General features: G+C 34.5%; 5 protein-coding genes across 5 annotated transcripts; 2 read left to right on the top strand and 3 right to left on the bottom strand.

The window, feature by feature from the left end:
• The first annotated feature begins 91 nt into the window (after positions 1–91).
• LOC124926067 (cell division topological specificity factor homolog, chloroplastic-like) lies at positions 92–1,137 on the top strand. Its single transcript, XM_047466232.1, is given in 2 exon segments — positions 92–253; positions 255–1,137. Coding segments are annotated over 2 exon segments (807 nt in total). The 5' UTR covers positions 92–195; the 3' UTR covers positions 1,004–1,137.
• A 286-nt stretch (positions 1,138–1,423) lies between these two features.
• On the bottom strand, positions 1,424–3,548 carry LOC124926490 (isopentenyl phosphate kinase). Its single transcript, XM_047466723.1, has 10 exons — positions 3,288–3,548; positions 3,124–3,221; positions 3,000–3,042; positions 2,856–2,917; positions 2,728–2,784; positions 2,555–2,668; positions 2,391–2,457; positions 2,108–2,164; positions 1,756–1,859; positions 1,424–1,655 (listed from the first exon to the last, which is right to left on the bottom strand). Exons 1-10 carry the CDS (start codon positions 3,439–3,441, stop codon positions 1,560–1,562), a joined length of 852 nt encoding a protein of 283 aa, XP_047322679.1. The 5' UTR covers positions 3,442–3,548; the 3' UTR covers positions 1,424–1,559.
• Positions 3,549–7,319: 3,771 nt separating this feature from the next.
• Positions 7,320–10,167, top strand: LOC124925861 (probable WRKY transcription factor 3). Its single transcript, XM_047465979.1, has 4 exons — positions 7,320–7,914; positions 8,783–9,345; positions 9,414–9,572; positions 9,656–10,167. Exons 1-4 carry the CDS (start codon positions 7,513–7,515, stop codon positions 9,939–9,941), a joined length of 1,410 nt encoding a protein of 469 aa, XP_047321935.1. The 5' UTR covers positions 7,320–7,512; the 3' UTR covers positions 9,942–10,167.
• Positions 10,168–14,702: 4,535 nt separating this feature from the next.
• LOC124925785 (protein argonaute 7) lies at positions 14,703–18,175 on the bottom strand. The gene is made up of 3 exons (XM_047465884.1): positions 17,611–18,175; positions 16,277–17,525; positions 14,703–16,198 (listed from the first exon to the last, which is right to left on the bottom strand). The coding sequence occupies exons 1-3, from the start codon at positions 18,002–18,004 to the stop codon at positions 14,752–14,754; spliced, it is 3,090 nt and encodes a 1,029-aa protein (XP_047321840.1). The 5' UTR covers positions 18,005–18,175; the 3' UTR covers positions 14,703–14,751.
• Positions 18,176–20,077: 1,902 nt separating this feature from the next.
• On the bottom strand, positions 20,078–23,834 carry LOC124926641 (CSC1-like protein HYP1). Its single transcript, XM_047466907.1, has 10 exons — positions 23,517–23,834; positions 23,235–23,390; positions 23,074–23,137; positions 22,761–22,970; positions 22,467–22,664; positions 21,616–21,914; positions 21,255–21,531; positions 20,887–21,165; positions 20,572–20,805; positions 20,078–20,490 (listed from the first exon to the last, which is right to left on the bottom strand). The coding sequence occupies exons 1-10, from the start codon at positions 23,795–23,797 to the stop codon at positions 20,305–20,307; spliced, it is 2,184 nt and encodes a 727-aa protein (XP_047322863.1). The 5' UTR covers positions 23,798–23,834; the 3' UTR covers positions 20,078–20,304.
• Positions 23,835–24,604: the final 770 nt, after the last annotated feature.

Consider the following 24,604-nt stretch of genomic DNA (forward strand, 5'->3'; position numbering starts at 1 on the left):
GGCCCATAAGTGTATGGGCCAATACTATGGTCTTTGTGTGCTGGTCTTAAGCCCAAACCAAAAAAATAGGGGAAATGGGGGTGATTTCGGAATACTAAATTGAATCACAATTCGTCCGGAGCACTGTCGGAACGCACACTGTGTAAGGTCTCCTTAAAAACCCTAACTCCGAGAGTGGCGGTTCGAGAAATTCTTATGGCGATTTCTGGAGATCTTAGAGTTTCTGCAACACTCGGATCACATCCTGCTCATCATCGTCAGCTTCGGACCTCATCTCTTCCTTCTCGGGTATAATTTCTTCGATTCCTTCTCAATCGGAGTTTCTCTGTTGTATAATCATCGATTCAACATCAAATCAATTCCATCAAACTGTTGTATTTCCTTGAATTGTTTGGATCTGAATTCCATCATACAGGTGGATTTCGTTCATTTTCTCGGAACAGCGTCTTCATCACGAGGTGACTTCAATAATCACATATTGCATTGCAAACCTAAACGTTCATCCTCCAGTCTGTTCAAGGAATACCAGCTCTCTCACAATTCTCTCAGCCAAGAAGCAGAGAATTTCCTTCTCAACGTGGTGAAAATGAACTTCTTCGAGCGTCTAGGTTTAGCCTGGAAGATAATATTTCCAACTCCGAAAACCGTAAGGAATTCAAATGCAAAGATCGCCAAGCAACGTCTGAAGATGATACTATTCTCCGATAGATGCGCAGTTAGCGAAGAGGCGAAGCAGAAGATAGTGAGCAACATTGTTAACGCTTTATCGGATTTCGTGGAGATTGAATCGGAAGAGAAAGTTCAGCTTGCTGTCTCCACCGATGCCGATTTGGGGACTATTTACTCGGTAACCGTTCCCGTCCGGCGAGTGAAGCCGGAATATCAGTTGGACGATGAGAGTGGATCGATAACCAATATTGAATACAGAGACGATGGGAAAGGTGGATCTGATACGGTTGATGTCACCTTTGATTTCTATCTCCCAACTGATCAATTTAATTAATTATTATTATTATTATTATTATTTGTGTACATATTTTCCAAAAAAAAATCATACATCTGTTTGTTGTTGTTTGGTAATTGTATGAACTTTGTTTTCTTTTATTTGGATTAATGAATTAATTATGTTTCTCTTTAGATTTTGAATTTCTTTTCATCAAATCTCATAATTTAAAATTGTAAGTTAATGGTGTTTCTAACTTTATATAACTTTAATAATAAAAAGTTTTCAAATTATGAGATTTGAATTAAGGGTCCAAAATTTCAATAATTAAAACACATTTTAAATTTAAATTATTATTTAAAAATTAATATAACATATAACTATTAAACCAAAAATTTATCAAAATGAGGAAAACCCATCCTACCACAATGATCATCACTTTAATCAAGACTTATTTAATCAGAGTTAAACTAGTTCAATAAAAAGAATGTATATATCCATTCAATTTAAACTTTGAAGATTTCTAAAGAGATCTTAATTGCGACAAGATTAAGATTCTCAAACACATGACTTTGTTTTGACAATGTTTACCACGAAAAGAAAGGCTTTGTTTCTTCTATCTCGAAAATCTGATAGCAGTGCCAATCCAGTCTTCTGGGATTCCATCTTTCAATTCGCCTTTCAAAGCCGTCAAGGAGTGGCTTGATGCAGCCTGAATGTAATATGTATCAAACCAAAACTTGCTTAACTCAGATCATACTCAATGCACACAAAGTTAAATGGTCTCTGACAAAAGAAGAAAAAAAAATTACCTGCACGATGAACACGTCAATTCCGAGTTTTGCTATCATTGCAGCTTCCGATATTTTGGTCACCATACCGCCTGTTGTGTCGTGCGCTGCCACAGTAAACGTAACTGCAAACAATGTTTAATTATTTGTTAACTGAAATCATAAGACATGCAATTAAAATTTCACACAAAATTAGATGAAAAATACATTCGCATTAATCACTTTTGCAACTTTTATAGGTTTAATCCTATATAAGATGCAAATACTGGAATCATCTCTTGATGTGTTACTAAAGCCTTAATATATTGCAGTTCTAGTTAAAAACATACATTGCTAAAAGACATTCTTTTTGAGTGTAGGGTAAAGAATCAACCTTTTTTGTTGACGTTTTCAGGTTTCAATACCGACCAGCTTCCATCCTCGTGGACTTCTGTTGCGTACCAAATATCAGATATCCTGTTCAGAATACATCATACAACTGACAACTTTTTTTTCTTTTTAGACGAGGGTTTATTTAGTGGTTGCACAAAATCCCATATTCATAACTAAGAATCAAACATGAAACTTCAACATCTTAAGTTCAAAATTCTTTACCAATTGAGCTACTACACTGGGGATTTAACTTACAACAAAAAATTGAAGTGTGGATTACTCACCAATCTCCCTCAGTAGTACTGCATTAGGCTCTGAAGGTGGACGGTCATAAACTCCAGGAACATCAGTCTTCAAACAATATATATAGGAACATCAAATTACTCCAATCATAAAAAAGAAGAATCTAGAAAGTGAAAACAAGTTGAATAGAGACAAGCAAGGATACAATAAAAACAACGAACTCGGGTTTCAATTCTTCTGCAAGGTGGCGTATAATTACATCTCCGCTCAGTATAGTGCACTCCCGAGCTGTATCGAGCACAGCATCGCCATGAAGAACCTAGAAGGAAAGGGGGTTAGTCAGAGGTTCGTAATTATAGTCCCATATATAAAACTTACAGGTATAAGTCCAGAATCAATTGCATTAGCGACCATTTGTATGTCAGCTGATTCGATCTGCAGATAATAAGTTATTAGATTCCAATATGTAAAGAAAAGAACATTTCATTTTCGAGGTGGGTACTGACATTTCGTTCATTAGTAAGCCATCCACACGCAAATGGAGACATTCCAACCGAAGGGATACCCTCTGCAAGGAAATATAAAAGAAAATATAAAAGGAAATATGATTTGGCAATCTCTACAAACAAAATGCAGCAAATAGATTCTACCTCTGGCTAGAGCTCTGACAATGTCAAGATTTAGAGAAGTAACCTGCAGAAGAACAAATGATGGTTTATTGTATTATCAAACTTCGAAGCTTCTGTTTAGATGTAAAGATGAAGAAGTGCTTACAGAGATGCGTGTAGCAACAAAACCAGCCTTAACAAGAGGCTGATTTAAACCTCCTTTATGAACACCAGATTTACTTGCCTGAAAGTGTCCAAAAGAACCTGAAACAAAGAGCAACATTTTTAAGGCATGAATGAATGAATGTTATACTGCATATGTTGTTGTACCAGCTCCATGAACAACTACGAAACGTTGTCTCAACCCTTCTTCTTCTTCATCATACTCGTTATTAAATTCTTCGATATGGCAAGAAGTTTCTGAGAATCCAGGTCGTTTGCTCCAGTCCATTCCAACAACCTTACAAGAAGAAGATCTAGACATTGCTTGTCTCAGTTGTGATGAGACTATCTTTAGATTTTCTTCATTAATTGTCTCTATTTCATTTTTGCAAGTAATTGCCGCACCCCCTAATAATTAACCCATAAAAACAAATGCAGGTTCAGTGAGAGGTCTGAAAAAAACCCCATCAAAACAATCATTCATATCTACAAGAGAAAGGATCATTAGGTTTGGTTGACCTTAATGTACTGAAAATCACAATTATTCAAGCAAATTACATAAAAGGAAATCGGAGAATTAACATAAGTGGAATTAAATTTTCAAACAACTCCCGATCCCCACTATTTGCAGCGGGAAATTTGTGGGTTTTGCTTACATCGAGCTTATAAAGAGATATCTAATCAATCGTATAAGTAATGATAAGCTCGCACTTTAAAGTTGCAAGATTTGTTACAAATATGCAGGAGAAGAATAGAGAAAGAGAAGTGCTGACCCAGTTTAACAATACAATGGATTCGTTTAGCCTGGATTGAAACGGAAGAGTCTTGACCATCGCCGCCGCGGGTATTCATTATTTTACTAGTCGATTTTCCTCAGTCTGAACTCAAATTCACCATCGTCCCACCACGCCCAGGTAAGTAAAGTGTAAAAGTTCCTGCCACGTGTCGGTCATTTTCTAGAATGCATATCATATTTTATCACATCATGGTAGGTAGGGTGTGTTTGTTTCGTCTATTATAATGTAACCATATAAATCTTGTTTGATCTAATGGTTATTAGTTTTTTTTTTATTATGATTTTATTCAAAATTCAATCATCATTTCATCTATTTAATTACTATTTTTATCTATCAAAATAATAAAATTATCATTTATTTAAGTATTCTCTCATTCATTCAAGATATATAAGGAAAAGTTAGAGATATTTTTGTTTTTCAATAATAAAAATTGAGTTTTTAACAAATTTAATCAAATTAGATTTAAAATAATAATAATAACTAAACGAGCTCTAAGACCTTGTTCATAACAAATTCGGGTTATTTAGCTAATTCGATTAATTAAATATTTGACGATGATTTTGGGTAGCTATTTTTTGATAAAAAAATTGAAAAAGTATTAATATATAATAATAAATAAAATTAATAATTTTAAATATATAATATTTTAGTTAATAAATTTAGTGATATAAAAAATATATATATATTTTAATTATGACTATTCAAATAGCCACAACCAAACAAGGCTAAGTACTACACTTTTCTTCCTCAAGTACAAGTACATGGAGGGAGGACCTCATAGGCTATGTTTGGATGGTAATTTACCATTTCAATTTAATTCCAATTTTGGAGTTTATTTGATCATTTAAACTAATTTTGAATATTTATATTAATGATGAAGAAAGAAAATTGTGATGTAATGAAAACCTAAAGATTTATAGAACTGAAAATAAAATTCTTATTTTAAAAATCCAAACATGGCCTTATGTTTTTCTTATTAAGTTAAATTTGATATGAATAAATTGGTCATAAATTTAATTTTTAATAATATAAATAATATTTTCACAACACACGTTTTTACTTGATTATAATTGGCTATACACAATATATATAGTTATTTATAACAAATTTAGAATATTAAACTTAAATCATTAGAATCACAAATAAATACTCATATATTGGTTTTCTATTAGTTTGTCCCGCCGTTTAATATGAGAGGGCAGGTCAAGATTAAAACTGAATTATCTTTAAAAAAAAAGAAAAAAAAAAAAGTAAAAGGGCATGCTTGAAGTTTTTTTTAATGTTTAAAAATCAAAATCAAAAAAATTGAACGCCAATGAAAAATGGGAGCAAAAGTCAATAATATTATAATCTGCATAAGGCTTTAATTACAATTCAAGCAAGGGTTTTTAGTATATTAAAACCATTTAATCAACCATTAGCTTTGACATATTGATATACAAGTGTAATTTTGTTAATTGTTAATAATATTTTGAGTTTTTCTCAATATGCTTAAGTCATTTTGCACACGTCTCATCAATTCAAACTTGGAAAGCATAATAATAATAACAATTTACTTTTTTTTTTAATTGCTTTTCAATGATATTAAATATGATTATTAATCTTACTTAAGTTTTTTTTAAATTCAAATATATTTTTTAATTTTATTACTATTTGAAACTAAAAACATTAAATAAAATTGACATGTGATTTTAAGAGTTATAGTTTGTTTAGTTGTAACTTATTTAAATTAATTTTGATTTATTTAAATAATATTGATTGAATGTGATTTTGAGGATTTAAATTGGTTTAAAGTATTTATTTTTTAAATGATATTAATATATAGAGAAATGATTAGGTAAGGGAATTTGGTAAGGGAATTTGGTGAGGGAATGATGTGGCATAATTTTATTCGCTGAAAAAATCAAATAATTTCTCTCTTTTCTCTCTTTCCTCTCACTTTTACATTTTCCAACCAATGATAGTGATGCCACGTCATTCCCTCACCAAATTCCCTTACTAAATTCCCTCACTCTATCACTCCTCTTAATATATATATACTAAAATAAAAAAAATAAAATTATTTTAATTAATGAATTAATTAAAGCGATGGATAAGAAACTACATGAAGTTATATTAAATAAGTTCTTATGTTTTTTTTTTAAATGATCCATTTAATAAAAAAATTGTTTAAACACTACGATAAAAAAAATTATATACAAATTGAATACATTAAAATAATTAAGTGACTCGAAAATCTTAAAAAAAAGCAATAAGATCTCTGCACGAATTCATAGGTTTTTCAAATCTAATTCTTAACGGTATACTTTTGTTGTTAAAAGTTCTCCAAATTTTTTCAAACCATGTAGTTCATTAGAAAATTATAATTATATTGACCCATATTCTAAGTATTTTTTTTTTGTTTACCTCATAATAGACAGTAACAATTTCAGAGCTAACTTGGGGTTATTTAAATAACTCAACCCACTCAAACATCTTTTTACTCCACCTCTCATCAATTACATCACTCAATTCATTACCCAAAATATTATTTATTTTAAATTACTATTTATTATTTTATTATTATATATCAATATCCTTTAAATAATTTTACCAAAAATATTATCATCTTCTCAAAATCATCATCAATCATTACTCATTTTCTCTCTTTAGGTTATTACAATAACTCAATCTGAACAAAGCCTTTTAAGAGAATGAATTTATTATTCTAAAAACAATAAAATTAAAGTTTTTATACAAATAAATAAAATTTGTTTATGAATTATATAATAAAGAAAACAATAAAACTTGTTTGGATACATGTTATTTAAAAATAATAATTTATAGTAATTTTTAAAAAATAAGTTATTTTGCATTGTAAAATTATTTAAAAGTATTAATATCTAATAATAATAAAATAATTATTTAAATAAATATTATTTTAACATTGTTGTAATAAATTGAGTTAGATAATAATAGTATTTGAATTTAGAATAAATAAATAAATATAACAATGCCTAAGTTTACCACCATTGTTGATTAGATTACTTGAGAAAAGTTGATGTATTTGTCTATACAGTATTTCGATAATAGAAGAACTCGATAATCTATTTTGTATTATTATTATTTGTCATGTTTATATTGCTTAAGAATGTTAATAAAATAAATAAATAAAGTTATGTGTATATGGAATGATATGTAGCTATGTTTATTAAAATAATGGTGTCCGGTAAAATGAATATGAAAACAAACAAAGCTTACCGTGTAAATAACTTGCACGTTCACATCGTGGGCCACTTCAACTTGCAAGAGGAGAGAGAGAGAAGAGAGAGAGGGACCGTGATTCCAAAAGTCATCGCAGCAGCGGATGCCGTCCAATCACGGTTTTATTTAGAGAGAGAAGAGAGAGAGAGAGAGAGAGAGAGAGAGAGAGCATCTTCCTCTTTCCCTTATTTTCCTATCTTCTGCGTGGACTTTTGTTTTTACTCCATTTTCAGATCCTTCTTTTCCAGAATCAGCAACACAAACACAAACATAAAGGGGGGTCGGTCCGGTCCCCTTCTTTCAACTAAGAACAACAACACACTTTTTGTCTCAATTCAATTCAATTTAATTCAATGGCTGACAAGAAGAAAGGATCTGCTCCTCCTCATCCTCCTGTTCGTCCCTTGATTAAACTACCATCTCGCAGTTCAATAGAAAATCTCTTCACCGGAGCTCCAGGGATCAGTCCTGGTCCGATGACCCTTGTTTCCAATTTCTTCTCTGACACCGACCCAGATTCAGATTGTCGCTCTTTCTCTCAGTTACTCGCCGGAACCTCTACTTCTCCAAACTTTCCTCCTCCGCAGCCGCCGCCAGAGTCAAAGTTTAGAAATACAATCGACGGACCCAGACCGTCGGGATTGATGGTTTCTCAGTCGCCGTCATCGTCGTCGATGTTCACAATACCTTCCGGTCTAAGTCCTGGAATCTTGTTCGATTCCTCCGCTTGGTTCTCCTCCTCCTCCTCCGCCCAGGTATTCTTTCTTGGATTATAGCTTTTCAATAAACTCATAATCTCTTATTAATTAAATCAAGATTATGAATACCCACGTTGAAGTGAAGGATCAATGCGGTTGAATAACCTTTCATTAATTTACAAGTAATTAAACTAATTAAAGTTGGTGTTTCATAGTTTTTTAATTTAATTTTATCTCTTTTTTTTTGGTGTGCTTTTTATCTAATATTAGGAGGCTTTTATTTGGTTTGTATTTTCTTGTGCAGGTGTTTGTGGACTCTAAAAAAAGTTGTTTTTGAATGTTTTATTTGTTTGTTATTTAGTTTGAAATTTGTTTTGGAACAGTAATTTGGTGTTATATGTTTTGTTTTGTTGTGTTTTTTATTTTATTTTATTTAGATGGAGTTTTATTTTTAATGATAATTTTGTACATATTTTGTTGTTGTTTTTGTTTAAACAATTAAACCTATTTTTTTAAATCTAAATAATTAAGGAATAAAAACAATTTTACTGTTAGTTACTTAAATGTCTTATATATATAAATAAATGTAATAGCTAATTCTTATATTTTCTCATTTAAATGAACAAAACTAATTCATTACCATTTTTGAAGGTTGGATGGATACTCCAATTTTACTTTGATTAATTGATTAATTTCCTTATAATTTTTCTTTTCTAAGTTTGAAACAAAATATTATTGTATTTTTTTTTTGTACTGATACTCATTCAATCTTTTACATTGATCAAATCATTAAAAACATCATTTCTTTCATTAGCATGTTATTTTTCAGTTAAATTCTTCATCTTAAGCTTGAACCATATATAAGAACATTGTGACAGAGGCCAATGTGTCTTACTGTTCTAATCTTCATCATGTGTATAAATAGGGACAATTTGGAATTCCACACCAGCAGCCGCAGGCATTAACACATTCTCAACCCCAATATCCATCTTCCTTATTATCATCATCATTATCAAATGCAGTATTGGAAGGCCGTAATAATAATTCGAAGGATCCTCCATTAGAATTTGTCCATGCTGATCAGAGATCACAACAGGCAGCAGTAGCAGCAGCAGTAACAGCTTCCTTGATTGTAGATAAGCCTGCTGAAGACGGTTACAATTGGCGTAAATACGGGCAGAAGAATGTGAAGGGAAGTGATTATCCAAGAAGTTATTACAAATGTACACATCCAGATTGTCAAGTGAAGAAAAAGGTGGAAAGATGTCAAGATGGACAAGTAACAGAGATTATATACAGAGGAAAACACAACCATAATCAGCCTATTAATAAACGTGGAAAAGATGCAGGAAATACTACTAACGAGATCTCTGATTTCAACAGAACATTAGCCATCATGGATCACGAGTCTAGTCAAGCTATATCAAGCAATAGCGATGAGACATCCGGTGGCAGACCCCATGAAGATGAGCCCGATGCCAAGAGAAGGTATTATCAAAATTAAGTTCTCAACCTCGGCTCAAATTACTTGTTGTCTCATTTATGCATGTTTTCAGGAACATGGAAATGTTGGGGGCAGATGGATTTGCTACGCGCAGAACGGTTACAGAACCAAGAATCATCGTGCAGACAACGAGTGAAGTTGATCTCTTGGACGATGGATATAGGTGGAGAAAGTATGGACAGAAAGTAGTGAAAGGAAATCACAATCCAAGGTAAAAAAAATATTAACAAATTTGTAATGAAAACTTAGATGAGAATGTTTCTTGAAGAGGATTGTTATTGTTTGAACTTGCAGGAGTTACTATAAATGTACATCCACTGATTGTAACGTGCGTAAGCATGTTGAAAGGGCAGCAACCGATTCAAAAGCTGTTATAACGACCTACGAAGGTAAACACGATCACGAGGTACCTGCAGCTAGAAACAGCAGCCATAATACTGCAATTACTTCTGCTAATTCCCAGTTAAGGCAACAACAACAACAGGGCTATGTGGCTGATCATCACAACAATAATATTATCATGAGAACAGAACATCAACCTGTAGCACTTTTACGGTTTAAAGAAGAACGTAACAACTAACTAAACAAACAAACATTTTCTATACAAAGGTAGATTTAACACATGAAGTGAGAGAGAGACCGCATTACATACATTTCACAGTACATTTCACAGGTAGAATTAGAGAAGTAGGAATTATAGATGAAAAAAAAAGGGTGACTAGTATTCATTTTTAAATTTGTTTGCTTTTTGTGTGTACATTGTGTGTTTGTGTGTGTGTGGGAAGTGAAAAGGGGAGAATATATTATATATTTGTAAGTTGTAACTTCTAATTTGAAATTGTGTTTTTATTTAGTTTGATGTACTACACCTTAAATTGAAATTGAGAGTCTAACTTTTTGTACAATTTTTTTTTTAAAACCTCAAACTTTTATTATAATAGATAAAAAATTTAAATCTTAATAAGATCAAAATTTTTTATTAGGAAATTTGACGAAATGACCCTAAAAAGGGGGTAAATGAGCGCATAATTTTAAATGCACGGATGAACATTTTATATTTTTTTTAACGAAATTGTCCCTATCGCGAGACACAACCAGCAATCGCGAGACGCAACCGGATGCCAGGTGAAAATTTCACAATCGTGAGACGTAACTGGCAATCGCGAGACGCAACCGGCAATCGCGAAACTCAAATTTTTTATTTTTTTTTAACCTTTTTTTTTGATTTTTTTTTTAAAAAAAATTTACGTCTCACGATTGTATACTTTTTACATTACATATGGTTGCGTTTCGCGATTTCCGGTTGCTTCTCGGGACATGAACAATTTCGAATTGTCAAAAAAAAATATAAATTGGTTAACAACGCATTTAAAATTATGCGCTGGTTACCGGCTCATTCACATCGTATTGAAGGGTCGATTTTTCTAATAAACGGATGGCCAACAAATAACTGTGTTGGTTTAATTAATCACAGCCTGTTACGTTAACTTCTTCCCGTAACTACATGACGTTTCTTTTTCCCGCCCTTATTTTTTGCGTCCGTCTGTCCTAACAACTAACCCTGTTCAAGCGGAGAAGACGAGCCAAACGGCGACGTTTAGCATGCTGGATTCCATGGAAACCGTGTTAGGTTTTACTCTAGCTCTAGCATCGTCGGACATCAGATTTGGTCACGGTCGTCACGGATGCTGCTGCTGCAAGTATGTATGTTTGGTCTAGAAAGATAGATTGCATTCATGTTAGAAGTTATCATGTGTAGGATTTCTGATCAATGTATTTCTCCTTTACTACTAATTGTGGAGGAAATGGAAAATGAATTAAGAATTGTAACGTTGTTGTCTGTCTACCTTATTGAGTTATTGATATTCAGTTCGTCTTTTCCCTTTGATTGTGCATCATCATCTCATTAGATGGACTTGTATATGTTATCGCAAGGATAGAGGATGTAAAACAATGAAAGTGTTGTTCCATCATTTAGTTTCAGTGATCCGTTGTTAGTTTGATTGCGTTTGTGGCCTTTGCTTTTTGCTGATTGTGATTAAGTGTTGGTGACTTCATGGTTTTACATAATTCTGTTCGTTTTAACATATGAAACTGTTTGAAAACGAATTGAAGGAAGACAATCATGCTCTATATTTATATTTCCATGCTACTTGTTTGACTGTTGATGACAATGTTAACAAGATGATTCATGGTACTGTAAGATGGAAAACTGAAAATTGTATTTCTTATTGAATTGATCAGATTTGGTTCTTTTTTATAACAACTCTAAACTAAATCAAGGCAAATAAACAAGAAACTAATTAACCATTCTTAACGAAAACCATATACTTCCTGAAGACTAACCACTATGTTTTAAGAAGATAAGTGATTATTCTTATTTGTCTACACTTACCATCTCTGTTTTGTTTCTGTTTGTAGACTAAAATGGGCAGGAGGAACTGTCTGGAAAAGGTGCAGAGATTTTGTGGGAGGTTGTTGATGATCGGCTAAAGCAAGATCTTGTCCATATGCTATTTCAGAAAGGTAAGATGTCAAGTGGAAATCATCATTGATATATGCTCAAACATGGCATGGCATATGTTGAGAAATCACACTAACACTAGTTTATTTTATTTTTATGTAAATGCTCTGGACTCTACCACTGAGCCACACTAAAACTATTCTAAAAATGATAAATATAGTCTGCTATTACTACATTGTATTAGTTTGATTAATGAAAGGTTACCCAAATAACTATATGTAGAGAAGAGCCTGTCATAAGAAAGGGGTCTGGGCTTTAATAACACAAGAAAAAACATAATACAAAACTATTATTCTAACAAAAGAGTACATTATTCAAGTGTCAAAATTCACAGCCCAATGATAATAAACTCTAATTCCATTAATTGTGTATATGAGACTATGAGTCAATCTAACTGCATAACATGGCATGGCTGAGATTGAATAGATATGGGTTTGGGTGGTGGAATAGAATAGGGTTAACAAGGTCTAAACTGAGGATGTTTGGGTTTGGATCTGGTTGAGAATTAGGATTTCAAACCATCGTAGGATTAGGATAACTGATGGAGATCTCAGAAGAGAATGGGCTGCCAGCAAATTGGCCCATTTGGGTATTGCCTGCTTACAGATACATCATCACAGTTTTACTTCTCTTCTTTTTCTTCTATGCAAATAAAGGTCTTTAATTAATTATGTCATAATTAGAGCAGTTGATCTTTGTAGGAAGAGCTGAAAAAATTAAACACTTTGTGAGTCAGTCAAGTCAGTGATAACAGGGGTAAAGTATCACGGTAACACAGTGTGGCGTGTGTAGAATTGAATGGGGCTCGAGGATCAAAGTTGAGGGCTTTTCAGGTGGCCCAGACAGACAGGCAGGTCCTCTCTAATCTCTACTCTACTCTACTATTGCTATCTATCTTTGGTCCCACTCCTCTGTTCTGAAGCAATGCCAATTAGCATCCACAGAGAAGAAACCACAATGTATGAATGGATTGTCTGTCAATAGAGGTAAACACTTTTGATTTCTGTATTCCAATTAGATTAAAAAAAAAAGAAGAGAAAAAAATGTTTGAAAACTAGATATATAACAAGGAACAACTTCATAAATTTATTTAAATGTCTAATACAAAAACATATTTTAAAAGTTTCTACAGAAACAGAATTTAAAACTTTTTGCAAATGGAATCAATGATAGTGACGAGGCGAGTGAGCAAAAGCTGAAGAGACAAAAGGGGAAGTTCAAACTTCAAAGTCAGTCAGACAGAGAGCTGTTAACTGCTCTGCCTTGCCCTGCCCTTTCTTCCACCCCCATGTGATGCTCTCTCTCCATATATATTTTTTTAATTTTCTACAAAGATAAGACCACGAGATTCAATAATTATCAAATGATTACCCATTAGTATTACCATTCATAATGATTTTCTAATATAATTAAATAACACCATAAATGGTTGCTTAACAATGTTTATTAACAGGTTGTGGAAGATGAAGGTGACTAGCTGGTCAGAGACCTCTTCTCACTCACTGGGTTAGTTTCTCTCTCCATCCTTGGTTAATTTGCATTACAGTATCCTTTCATTCAAATGAAAAAAAGAAGAAGATTGTTTGACCTTTCATTCAACAATACAATGATGAAATGTTTTACAAAAGAAGCATTTAAAATAAAGAACTAAAGAGGTCAAAAGTATAATAATTATGTTTTATTCTTCTTTAATAAATAAGATTGTGTTTAGAAGAAACAAGGTCCCCAAGTATGGCTGAGTTCTTCTACACTAGAAACAAAAATACACTAGTCATCAGAATTATCTCTCCTCCTCCTCTCTCTAGGCTGTAGCTTCTTCTTTGAATGCCATTGCATTGCATTGCCAGCCAGTAATAATAATAATGTGACCACTCCATGCTAGTACAGATTTTACCTTACAGAGAGGATTATTAAGCAGGCCTCTTCTCTTTAACCAAACCTAACCAAACAAAGAATCTTATCCTGCTTACTCTAGAAAGCTACTATCAGAAGTATATGCACATATCTCAAGACATCCTTTTTCCTATTACCATTTTATTTGACTTTACAAGTTAAATAATAGCAATAAATAGGTTGTTTGGTTACTCAAAAACCTTTGAATTTCAATCAATACATTTATCAAAGGCCTTGTTCTGGATTACTTGAGATTAATTTTAATAAAATAATACACTACCTAATTATATATTTATTCATCAATCGTGTTATTAAAGTTATTAACTAAAAAAGCTTTTTTAATTATTGTATAAATATATTATTATTTTTTGTATTTTCTTTTATTCATATAAGATATCCAAATAATGCAACTAACAATACCAACAAAAAGATTTGGTTTGTTAATAAATAAAAATATTTTAGTTAATAATTAAAGTGGAAAGCCATTAAAATTGCACAAAATAATAATAATTTGATTAATTGAATTAAATTTACACCTAAATAATAAGTCCAAAATAATAGAGTATAATTTTGACAGATCTACTTTAGAAGGAGACAAATTTATTACAAGACTTAATTTACTTTCTACTTTACAAAATGTGTAGTAGGATTAATTGTTACGTGTTGTCATGATCACCATTTTTGGCACATTCATGCTTGAGGTATTGCCACAACCTCTGTACACATGCTATTGATTTTACCCATTCTTGTGTTCTACCAAATTCTATGAAACATATTTGAATTATTATTGTTTAAGTTATAGTGTGATTAATTACAGCCACGTTTAAATGAAGACTTGGGTACATTTTGAGGAAAGTTTAACTTCAATTTGCAACTACCCACCCACCATAAGTGAAACAATTTTCCTACCCTACGTACATTATATACACAAGCCTTTATATAATAATAATAATGCATGTAGGAATTAGAAATATCAGCAATAAAACATGAGCTTCTTAACATTCTCACTTAGCTTAGGCAAAGGGGCGGTTTTGGGAGGTGCAGCCCGGGAAATGCTTGATTTCCTGAAGAAGGGTGAAGGATCAGAACGATCGAGGTATAGCCTTCCTCGATAGGCAGCAAGGTGTGCATAGTAAGCAGGTGGCACCAAAGAAACGGGCTTTGTACATCTTGCAAACGTGAAACAAAGGTGATAAACAAGCTTCTGCAATTCGTCCGAACTGAATTCGTTTTCGTCCCATAAAACATGGTAATGAGTGGGCCTGCTGGTTCCCTTCACTCCCCAATGCGAGCATAAGTAGAAGTCGAATTCCCTCGGGTGGGTTATCACGCTATCCACCACTGTCCCCGGTGGGATGTTTTCGTCCAAGTTTTGATTCCGTTGTTTGTTCTCGTTCGGGAACAGCCTCGTGTGGTGTCTCTTCTGAACGACAGCGAACGTGATCGGCGGGTTGTAGTTGGGGAATGTAGAACAAGCCGACCTTATGCCTCCAAGTTCTTCTTGGAGAACTTTGTAGAATTGTGTCTCGCTCACTCCGTCTCTGAAAAAGATTATTCTTTTCGGGAGCGTCTTTAGTTCATGTAAGAAATCGTTTAGGATTTCAGATACCATCGTGGATAGATCTTGTATGATCTCTTTCCGATGCGTCTGCGATCTCATACGGGAGATGTATTTGTTTGCGGATGGCCAATTGATGCTGCCGACTATTGCAGCTACAGATGGGCTGAAATCGTCGAGAGGATGGGGATGAGTCACGTCTGCTCCCATGAAGATTACGGGCTCGTCGACCCCGAAGATACGTGGAACTTGAGCCGTGAAAGGGTTGTGAAGAGAAACCGTGCAACCTCCCACTTTTGCATTGATCTTGAGTCCTAAGTTTGCGAGGAATTGAGAAGTTAACTTGTTGAGATTTTGGTATAAGCAACATTGGCTAACCACACCCACGCTCGTCTCCGCTATTCTCTTGAAATCCGCGTAGCCTTTATGTTTTCTCTCCATTACGCAGATTAAGAGCTGGAGATTGTTTGACGCCGACCGGTAAATTTTCTTCAGTTTGGATTCTAGGTTCGCTACGTTGTTGAGTACTTGCATCGGTTCGAAATGATGCCCAACGATTGTGTTCTTGTTGAGGAAGATTCCTAATTGCTCACATCTTTGGGCGAGCTGGTTTACGAACTTCGGGACGCATGATCTCTGCTCCGGCGTACCGCCGAAACTTATCAACGCCCATCGATCAATCCTAGTACCTTCGAAAACCTGACTTTCTAGAAGGTTCCATTGTCTGTCTTGTCGGGAAGGAGTTAACTCTCTAATGTGGCCTCCATCGCCTAGTTGCAGCCTCGGTGGCTGCAGGATTCTTCCGTTCAATCGTGTCATTTCTCTCGAAACATGAAGCTTGAATTCTCTTCCCTGAATGCCACTGCCAAGTGAATGAAGAACAAAGAAGGATTTAAGGATGTTTTTTTTTTATGTATATAATATTTATATATATACATACCTGGTTGGTCCGACGGGGTCTGTCATGACTTGATTAATAATGGCCTTACGTTCTCTTGGTCTTTGGCATCCCATTTTAAGGATCTTGGCGGTTTGATCATCGGAGAGCTTGCCAAGAAACTTTTGACCTTCGCAGATCATACAAAGCTCCATGGGTAGATAACATGGCTTACTCCGACTAATCTGCAAACAAGGAAGGTACCTAAACTGTATGTCATAGTTATAATGATCCTTAAAGTAGTTCACCAGCCTCAAATTCGTCCCATCTCTATCTGGAAACCATAGATTCTCAGTAACTTCCTCAGTTAGGCTATAAACGCGATATCTCTCCACAGTTTCCCTATGGCAAACGAAGACTCTTATGTTCTTCAAAGCTTTCTCCACTTCTTTCCTCTCTTCTCCATTCAACCCTCTATTCTTCCTATGAGAAAGGTCGTATAAGAACTCGACCCTCTTCTGCAGATAAGGGATGACACCTATGCTCTCGTGGAAGGATGTGACGGAGAAATCTACGTTGAGAACAAGCCCTTGTTGTGTGGGTCTAAGACTTTGAAAGAAGCCTCTCATTCCGACGGCACCACCTCCGATATCCTTAACGCCGCCGCCCATTGAACTCGAGTATAATGATCTCCCAACGGCTATGCATTTCTCGGTGGGGCTCTCTCTAAGAACGACGTCCAACGCGTGAAGATAATCCTGAGGGAGAGGGGCGGAATCGTCTCCGTCTTTGCTAAGGTAATCGGTTAGGTGTTTACCGTCGAGCTTGGACACGAGCTTGACGTTTACCTTGAAGAGCTTGTGCTTGATCTGATCTTTGGTAGGAATAGGGAGGTTGATGAAGATTTCGAGTCTGTCGTGTTGGAATTCGATTGGGCTGTAGAGATTTCTTGTTCCGTCGTAGGCTGGATGAGCTCCGGAGAGGAGAAGTGAGTTTTCATGAACGAGTTTGGTTTTGATGATTCTTGCGATGTCTTTGGAAGTGGGATTAGGTGTGATTTGAAGATCATAGTGGTAGATGGGTTGTGAAGGATCGAATTGAACGGGGAAGTGATTGGCGAGGAGTGAAATAAGTGAGCCTTGTACGCCACCGGAATCTGGTCTCCTTGCCACTGTTGTTGTTGTTTTTAATGGCGGCTTGATTGAATATTGATCGCAATTATTATGACGATGAGTAATAATATTACTTGCTCTATGATTTGTTCTTCCAATTAATGGCAAGACGTCGACGATATTGTTGTTGTTACAGCTCGCTGTTTCATATGACAATTAGTAATTAATGAAATAGGCTTTGCTAAATAAATAATGGGATAGATATATAAAATAGTTATAAGTTACCTGGTGTAGGTGGAGAGGAATGAGAAGAGGTGGCTGGAGGTGGGAGGTGGCGGTTATTGAATTTCCATGGCGGTGGAGGAGTGGTGAAAGCGAAGTGCAGTGGTGGGAGAGGGAGGAGAGCTGGGTATTGGTTGTTTTGGCGGTGGTTGAAGAGCCAAATCCCATTATTATTATTATTATTATTATTACTATTATGGTGGTGGTGGTGGTGATAATAGTTGTTATTGTGGGGATAGGGTGGAGGAGGAGGAAGAAGGGGGTTAGTAGTAATAGTAGTAGTAGTCCTTCTTCTACCTTCCCTAGCTAAAGTTGTGGGTTTAGGATTGCATTTGTTGGGCTCCTCTTGCTCCTTCTGTTCTGTGTTGTTGTTGTTCTTCTCCTCCTCTTCCTCCATTGGATTTGGACCTAACTGAGAAAGAAAAAAGGAGAGAAATGATGATGATGGTAATAATGAGTCGGAGCAAAAAGAATTGCCTCCCTCCTTCTTCTTCCTCTGCTGCTCTGCTTCTGCTGCATGAGAGAGGGAGAGAGAGTAAAAAGAGAATATGCACTAATAAGTGGAAAAGTTGTATCAGATAAAACTGTAGTTATTGCAGGGACGCAACACAAATAGATAGAAAGAAAAGAATGGTTGTGGGTTTTCTTGCAAGGGCAAAAGGGAGAGAGAGAGAGAAAGATAAAGAGGTAACAGAGGTAACAGACAGTAAATAGTCTGTAGAGGGGAAGGGGGAATGCCTTTTTTTTTTTCTCTTAACTTTTTGGTATAGAATTGAATTTGGTCAAATGGGTGTGTACTCTTTCAATGTTCCTTTTTCCCATCTTCATGCCATGTCATGACCTTTCTTTTCAACAACCCAGTTCCAGTGATTAAACCACTCTATCCATTAATATTTTAATTAATGACATAATTTATAGGTAAAATTATTTGAAATTGATCTTGGTAGGGTTATGAGTTAGGGGTATATATAAATCAATCAAGCTTGAAAGTGAAAATGACATTGAGAAAGAAAGAAAGAAAAAGAAGGTAGTCTTGAGTCTTCCCCTTCCATTTTCACCTATAATCATGTTGATTGTGATTGGCCCATTATGTAAATCACATTTCTCTTCATCCTCCTCCTGGCCTCCTTTCGTGAGTCCTGACAATCATCATCTTTTCTATCTATCTATCTATGTCAATTACATTGAAATTATATTTAGAAGGTTTCATTCATTCATTCTTATTATATATATATATATATATATATATATATTTGGAGTAGCACCACTTACTTTAGTGGGTAGAGACATGAGAGCACTTTAATTAAATAAGATTCCACATGACATAGTTATGTGGTAAAATCTAATAAATCAAAAAAGAATACCACAAATCTCAAGACCCACTTTTGGCTAAATCTCAAATTACAAGGCGGGGGGACTACTTCGAAAATTGAATATTATTGAATGATTCGAAAACAAAAAAAAATAATATTTGTTTATTTATTCATTTGTCCCTACTACTACGCATTATGTTTCCCACTCTTTACTATCTTTTGCCTCATCTTTCCTCAGCAGGCTTTCTCAGTGGACTGGATGTTGCCACTTGCCAAGTTGCCATTGACAAAGGTGAGTTCATTTTTACCCTAGTTTTGAAGATAACACATTGTTGAATCATGCATGCGACAATATCATTACTTTGAACTTAAATCCTAGATATGACCTTATATTAATTGTTAATTTAACTAGGTAATAAAATATAAAAAAAATAATAATAATAACTTTAACTATTGTCATTTGTGAACGTTATTTATAAATTGAAGTACCTTTTCTCCACATTAATTTACATTTTATCAAATCAAATCATGTAACCTCCTTAAACAAAAACTTTAACCTGCATGTTGTGGACATAAATTGTCCCAACTTTGGTCCATTTCACCGTCCTTTTTGTTTATAAAAATATATATTTTCATCATGAGTACTTGGTGATGTTCTATAGGCTTATTTTTTGGATTATGTTTTTCTTCTGTTTTACTGATTGATTATGTTGAATGGAATGAAAGGAAAAGCCCACATGTACCATTTTCTGCCTTTATTTATTATTACGACTAACATGCATAAGCATAACATCATTCATTCTAATCCAATACAAATAATTAATATATATGCTAATTAATATGTGACATTTTAATGTGGACCCATTTTGACTTTCTTTTTAGAAGACACTGAGGAGATGCATTGGTTGCATTTTCAATGACAACTATAGGATAATGTTAGTAGTGTGTTGTAGTAGTGTTCAAGATTAAAACGAAAAAGTAAACTATATAGATAATAAATAAAACTTCTCAAAGACCCAAATTTTGTAACTAGTTAATGTATCAAACCACATTCTTTTTTATTGCAACCTTGACGTTATTAGAGTTTAGATATTTGATCCCTAAGTTTTTTTTTTTTTTTGCTAATATTACCACACTTTAAATCATACCGCTCTCAGTGAAAATAGAACTTTGAAACATTGTATTTGATTATATTTATTTATACAGTTAAAAAAAAACCTTTTACAAAAAAAATGAAAAAAGTAGAGATGTGGGATTAAGATTACAGTTTACAAAGGAGATATGGTAATTGAGGGCTAAGATCGAAGATGATAAAATTTTGTAAACACATAATCATATGTTGTATATTTCTCTTTTCCTATTTTTTGCTGCTGCATCATCATCATCAACCTTGGATTTCATGAGTAAGGAGAGGATCATAACTAGAACTGCTTTCGTGGGGGCCTACTGTTGAGTATTGAATTGGCATGAAAGCCGGGTCTTCATAAGCAGTCCTCAGCTTCTCATAAAACTCCTCCATTTCATTACCAGTCTCCTGCTTCAAGTCTTCTCTATCCTTCTTTATCAAACTCTGAAACAATATGATCAAGATTAATACTATTCCAAGGGGTTGCAGTAACTACCTAGAAGTAATTAGTCATTAAAAAATTACCTCAGCTGAGTAGCCATTGAAATTGGGTAGAAAACGTTTACGGCAATATGCATTGAAGATCAGGGTTAAGATGGGAAGAGGGAAAACCAAACTTGCTGCCATTGGAAGTTTCTTAACTGTAAATATCCCCACAGCAATGGCATGCATAAGCACTAGTGAGAATATCATCGCATTATGAACTATTGGCCAAAATCTCCCTCCTGTCTCAAACTTTGGAGCATACACATTTATGAACTGCAGGCAATGGATGGCTATAACTTAGTTACAATTACAAAACTGAATTCTACACAAACAAAATTGATCCAACTGACTGACCTGGTTACGATAAACAATGTAAGCCATGCAGAAGTAGATCAAGAGGAAGGGAAGAATAAGAGGAGCCAGGAAGAAATAGGTAATGCCCAGCAATCCAAACAGTAGAAGCCTTGGGATGTCCTTATGATATGGAAAATCCGGGACTTGAAAATTTTCGTCCAAACTCCTTCTATTGCACGGTTTTGTTACTAGACTCCAAATGAAAGGGAACATACGGAATAGTTCTAGTGAAGCACTTGTCCATCCCGATGTAACAACATAAGCGACAAAGAAAGAAGCCTGCAAATTAAAACCATATCATATGATTAGATCTTATCAAAGAATCTATATAATTAAGATGAATTTACTGATGGGGTTCTAATTCTTACCTGTTGAGGAACAAGGACACCCAGCTTCAGAGGGATGGTTTTGGGGTCCAAGAAGATGTAAAGATTGCTAAAGGCACTTCCAGACAGAACATTTGCAAAAAAGACGTTCCATATGGTAAACCAGACAACCTTTTCACAAGCGCTTCTCAAAATCTGGCTGTTAGATATGTAACCTTGTACAGACGAGAATAGCCACATTATAGGGGGGACTATTTTTAGGAATAGCAGAAGAATAAGACTCGGAAGGTACCCTGTCACCACTTCAGCAACAGTTCTCCTACCAACCCCAGTACAAGGATTAGGACTAACTTCTTTTTTTATCATCTTATAAAAGTGGTTAAGGAAAAAAGATGTAACTTACGATGATAGAATTCCTTCCAGGAAAGGAAACCAAGCTTCTAACTGGGACAGGTTACTAAGACCTTGCACGAGTACCACAGGAAGAAGAAATAATATGGTGAAAATGATGCAAGCAAATATGACAACCAGCTTAGAAATCCATCTTCCCATGAATGTAGACGAAAAGAAAGGCCAATTAACATCATCAGGCTCCGGTGCCTGTTCTGTTATCCATTCTGTCGGGTTTGTTGATTGTTGCAAGTAGAGAGCAGTTGCAGCACCATACCGAGACTTAAATGAGACAAAGGCAGCCCTCACTTCCTACATTATTTTAGGATCACATAGCATATAATAAGTATTATCATTTTTTTTTTTGTAGGAATTCAAATAGTAAGAAAATCAAGTAAAAATCCCCTTTTGTCTATTATTTATTTCCTTGTTTCTATGGCTATATCACATGTTCCAACTTCCTCCTAGTGTTTAAGGTTTGTCAATTAAGTAGTTTTTAATAGATTACCTTTTCTGGAGAAAATAATAGATTAACTTAATCTGTCATGTTCATGTATTGAGTCCAGATTTCAATATTTCCGCCAGTTCACTCCAATCCTATTTTTACCCCATATGGTTTATGCAGAGCATATGTAGGATTGAATATTGACACTTAACATTGTTTGTGTTTCTTTTTCAACATTACATTAGATCACGCTTGTTGCTTTGAATTTTATCCCTTTTTATTTTCAGATTCAGTTACCCAAACTTGTATCTACAAGTATAAATTCCAAAAAAAGATACAGAAGGTACTCTAGTGAACTCCATTTCGACTGAAATTTGAGAGCTTCTAAATCAGAAAAGAAGAAAGTGAAGCAAACATACAGTTTTCTGTGAATTCTGCGATTGTTCCAATCTCAGATGGTCCTCCAAGTTTTCCAACTTCTTTTCATAATGGTCTAAATGGTCATTTTTATGTCCCAAGAGCCCCAACAATCCACAAAAGCATCCATTACGAGCCTTGGGTCGTGTTCTTTCTGTTCTTATGTCGATAATCCTTTTGTATAGATTTTGCATTTCATCCTACACACCAACCAAAGAGTACAAAACATCTACAGCAGAATGCAGAATGAAAGCTAATCTTGACAGAAGGAAGTAATAATGACAGGTTAAACTTACCATGAGATTTCGTATTCTGTTTGTTCGGCAAACCACCACATAGGACAAATAAGTAGATGGGTGATATTCTCCAAAGAAGCTCTCCACACTGGAACCTACACTGCTTCTTTTAGAAACAGGGATACCGCGAACTAAAATGGTGAACTGTTGTGGCTGAGGTTTGGACATGTGGAAATAAGCAACTCTCTTTGCAGATATATATCCGTACTCCTGAAGAAAAACATACACTTCGTCACTCACAAATCTACTGAAATAATGATATGAAGGTTGTCTGACAATCAAATATCGCAACTAACGAAAAGCTGGCACTTACATGATAAAGAAGGCAACAGATGAAGATTGTAACAACATATACAGCAGCAAAGTGAATCCATAAACTGCCACAAAGACCAAATTTAACCATGAAATTTCTTCACTCTTCCTTGCTAAAAAGACAAAATATGTTAAGCTCAAGAAGAAAAAGCAGTCACTCACCTATTTGAACCATTGTTCACATTCGAGATACTAAATACATCGAGGGAGTCATTGGTGAAATTGGCAAAGTCAATAATCTCCAACTGATTTCCCGAGCAGTTCACTGGAAGAAGAACAAAGAGCCCAATGATCCCAGCAACACAAAATACTCTCAAACTGCATTATTTAGATGGAAAATGAGAAAATGGAGTTGAAAAGTATGGCCGAATATGCGATGGGTACACAGTCTGCTCTAGATTTTAGTTCAGTCCAATTTGTATTGGCATATTGGATTACCATTACCTGAAGACAATGATGCGCATAAACACGACAGCGTCCAATCCAGAGGATTGTAGAAGATCATCCTCGGAATCCTGCCATACCTTTCCCACCCATCCAGGATTAGGCAATAAACGCTCTAATTTGAAGTGACTCCTTTCTCGATATTCTTGATCATTAACCATGCGTGGAGCATAAACATCATTATTACCAGGCTGCTTCCTCAAGATAGAGTATAATGTAAAGAATATGACACACAGAGCAAAATTGATCCCAACAGATGTTAGGAGAGCATAAACAAGCATTTCCAATTCCAAATTATCTGCAATCAAACAGATAAGAAGATGAAACCCTAGAACAACAGAAGACAGTTACAGAGTTGGATTGAACAACTTACACTTGCATTTTTCACAGGATAAGGTTGCTGTCTGGTGTCTGGGATGAAAGGTCTTGCCTTCATGCACAAGTAAAGAAGAAGACCTAATGATTGGTTGAAGAAGATGACGGTAAAAGCGTAAATAATTGGAGTGAAGTGTGAGTCTAGAGCCTTGTAGAAGAGATCCAACTGTCAGTCAACTGGGCGCCAACTTTACAAGGTAGATATGCGAATAGAAGACCAACAACTTTAAATGATGTAATCAATAATAAATCACCATTAATCCCATTTTTTAAATCCAATCTTCTTTACTTAGAACGCCATAGCTTCATACATTCAAGACCAGTTGGTGCTATTAATCATAGAAAAAGACAGAGGTTTAATTAATTCGTTTTTTTGAATAATATGTTGGATCTAGATTAAAATCTTAATTAATTAGATGATTATCGAAAGGTATTGATTATATAATGGATCTGAATAAGTGTTGCATGCTCCAAGAAAGGTTTTTTTTATTCCCGATTGCTACAACGTCTTCATCCATATCTAGTTATGTAACATAGACTCTTGACTTAATTTCAACCATCTTCCCGAATTATTAGATAATACAAATAAGTGAGTCTCAATATAAAATAACAGTGTTCCTAACTCCTTGTTGAAAAATAAAATCTAAACTCAATTATTTTAAATTATTTACGGTTAAGGATAGAATAAGATATGATAGGATGAATACGGACTC

The sequence above is a fragment of the Impatiens glandulifera genome, chromosome 2, assembly GCF_907164915.1.
Source record: "Impatiens glandulifera chromosome 2, dImpGla2.1, whole genome shotgun sequence".
In the NCBI taxonomy this organism is placed as follows: domain Eukaryota; kingdom Viridiplantae; phylum Streptophyta; class Magnoliopsida; order Ericales; family Balsaminaceae; genus Impatiens; species Impatiens glandulifera.

Excerpts from the sequence above, each read along its gene's own strand:
- LOC124926490 (XM_047466723.1), bottom strand. The coding sequence starts at position 3,441 with ATGTCTAGATCTTCTTCTTGTAAGGTTGTTGGAATGGACTGGAGCAAA. Across the intron at positions 1,860-2,107 it reads TGAAAACGTCAACAAAAAAG|TTACGTTTACTGTGGCAGCG; the intron begins GTTGATTCTTTA and ends CATTGTTTGCAG. Across the intron at positions 1,656-1,755 it reads TTGACGTGTTCATCGTGCAG|GCTGCATCAAGCCACTCCTT; the intron begins GTAATTTTTTTT and ends TATTACATTCAG.
- LOC124925861 (XM_047465979.1), top strand. The coding sequence starts at position 7,513 with ATGGCTGACAAGAAGAAAGGATCTGCTCCTCCTCATCCTCCTGTTCGT. Across the intron at positions 7,915-8,782 it reads CCTCCTCCTCCTCCGCCCAG|GGACAATTTGGAATTCCACA; the intron begins GTATTCTTTCTT and ends GTGTATAAATAG. Across the intron at positions 9,346-9,413 it reads GAGCCCGATGCCAAGAGAAG|GAACATGGAAATGTTGGGGG; the intron begins GTATTATCAAAA and ends GCATGTTTTCAG.
- LOC124925785 (XM_047465884.1), bottom strand. The coding sequence starts at position 18,004 with ATGGAGGAAGAGGAGGAGAAGAACAACAACAACACAGAACAGAAGGAG. Across the intron at positions 17,526-17,610 it reads TTCCTCTCCACCTACACCAG|CGAGCTGTAACAACAACAAT; the intron begins GTAACTTATAAC and ends CATATGAAACAG. Across the intron at positions 16,199-16,276 it reads GACCCCGTCGGACCAACCAG|TGGCATTCAGGGAAGAGAAT; the intron begins GTATGTATATAT and ends TTCACTTGGCAG.
- LOC124926641 (XM_047466907.1), bottom strand. The coding sequence starts at position 23,797 with ATGCTTGTTTATGCTCTCCTAACATCTGTTGGGATCAATTTTGCTCTG. Across the intron at positions 21,166-21,254 it reads GTGTCCTTGTTCCTCAACAG|GCTTCTTTCTTTGTCGCTTA; the intron begins GTAAGAATTAGA and ends TTTAATTTGCAG. Across the intron at positions 20,491-20,571 it reads TCAATGGCTACTCAGCTGAG|AGTTTGATAAAGAAGGATAG; the intron begins GTAATTTTTTAA and ends ATATTGTTTCAG.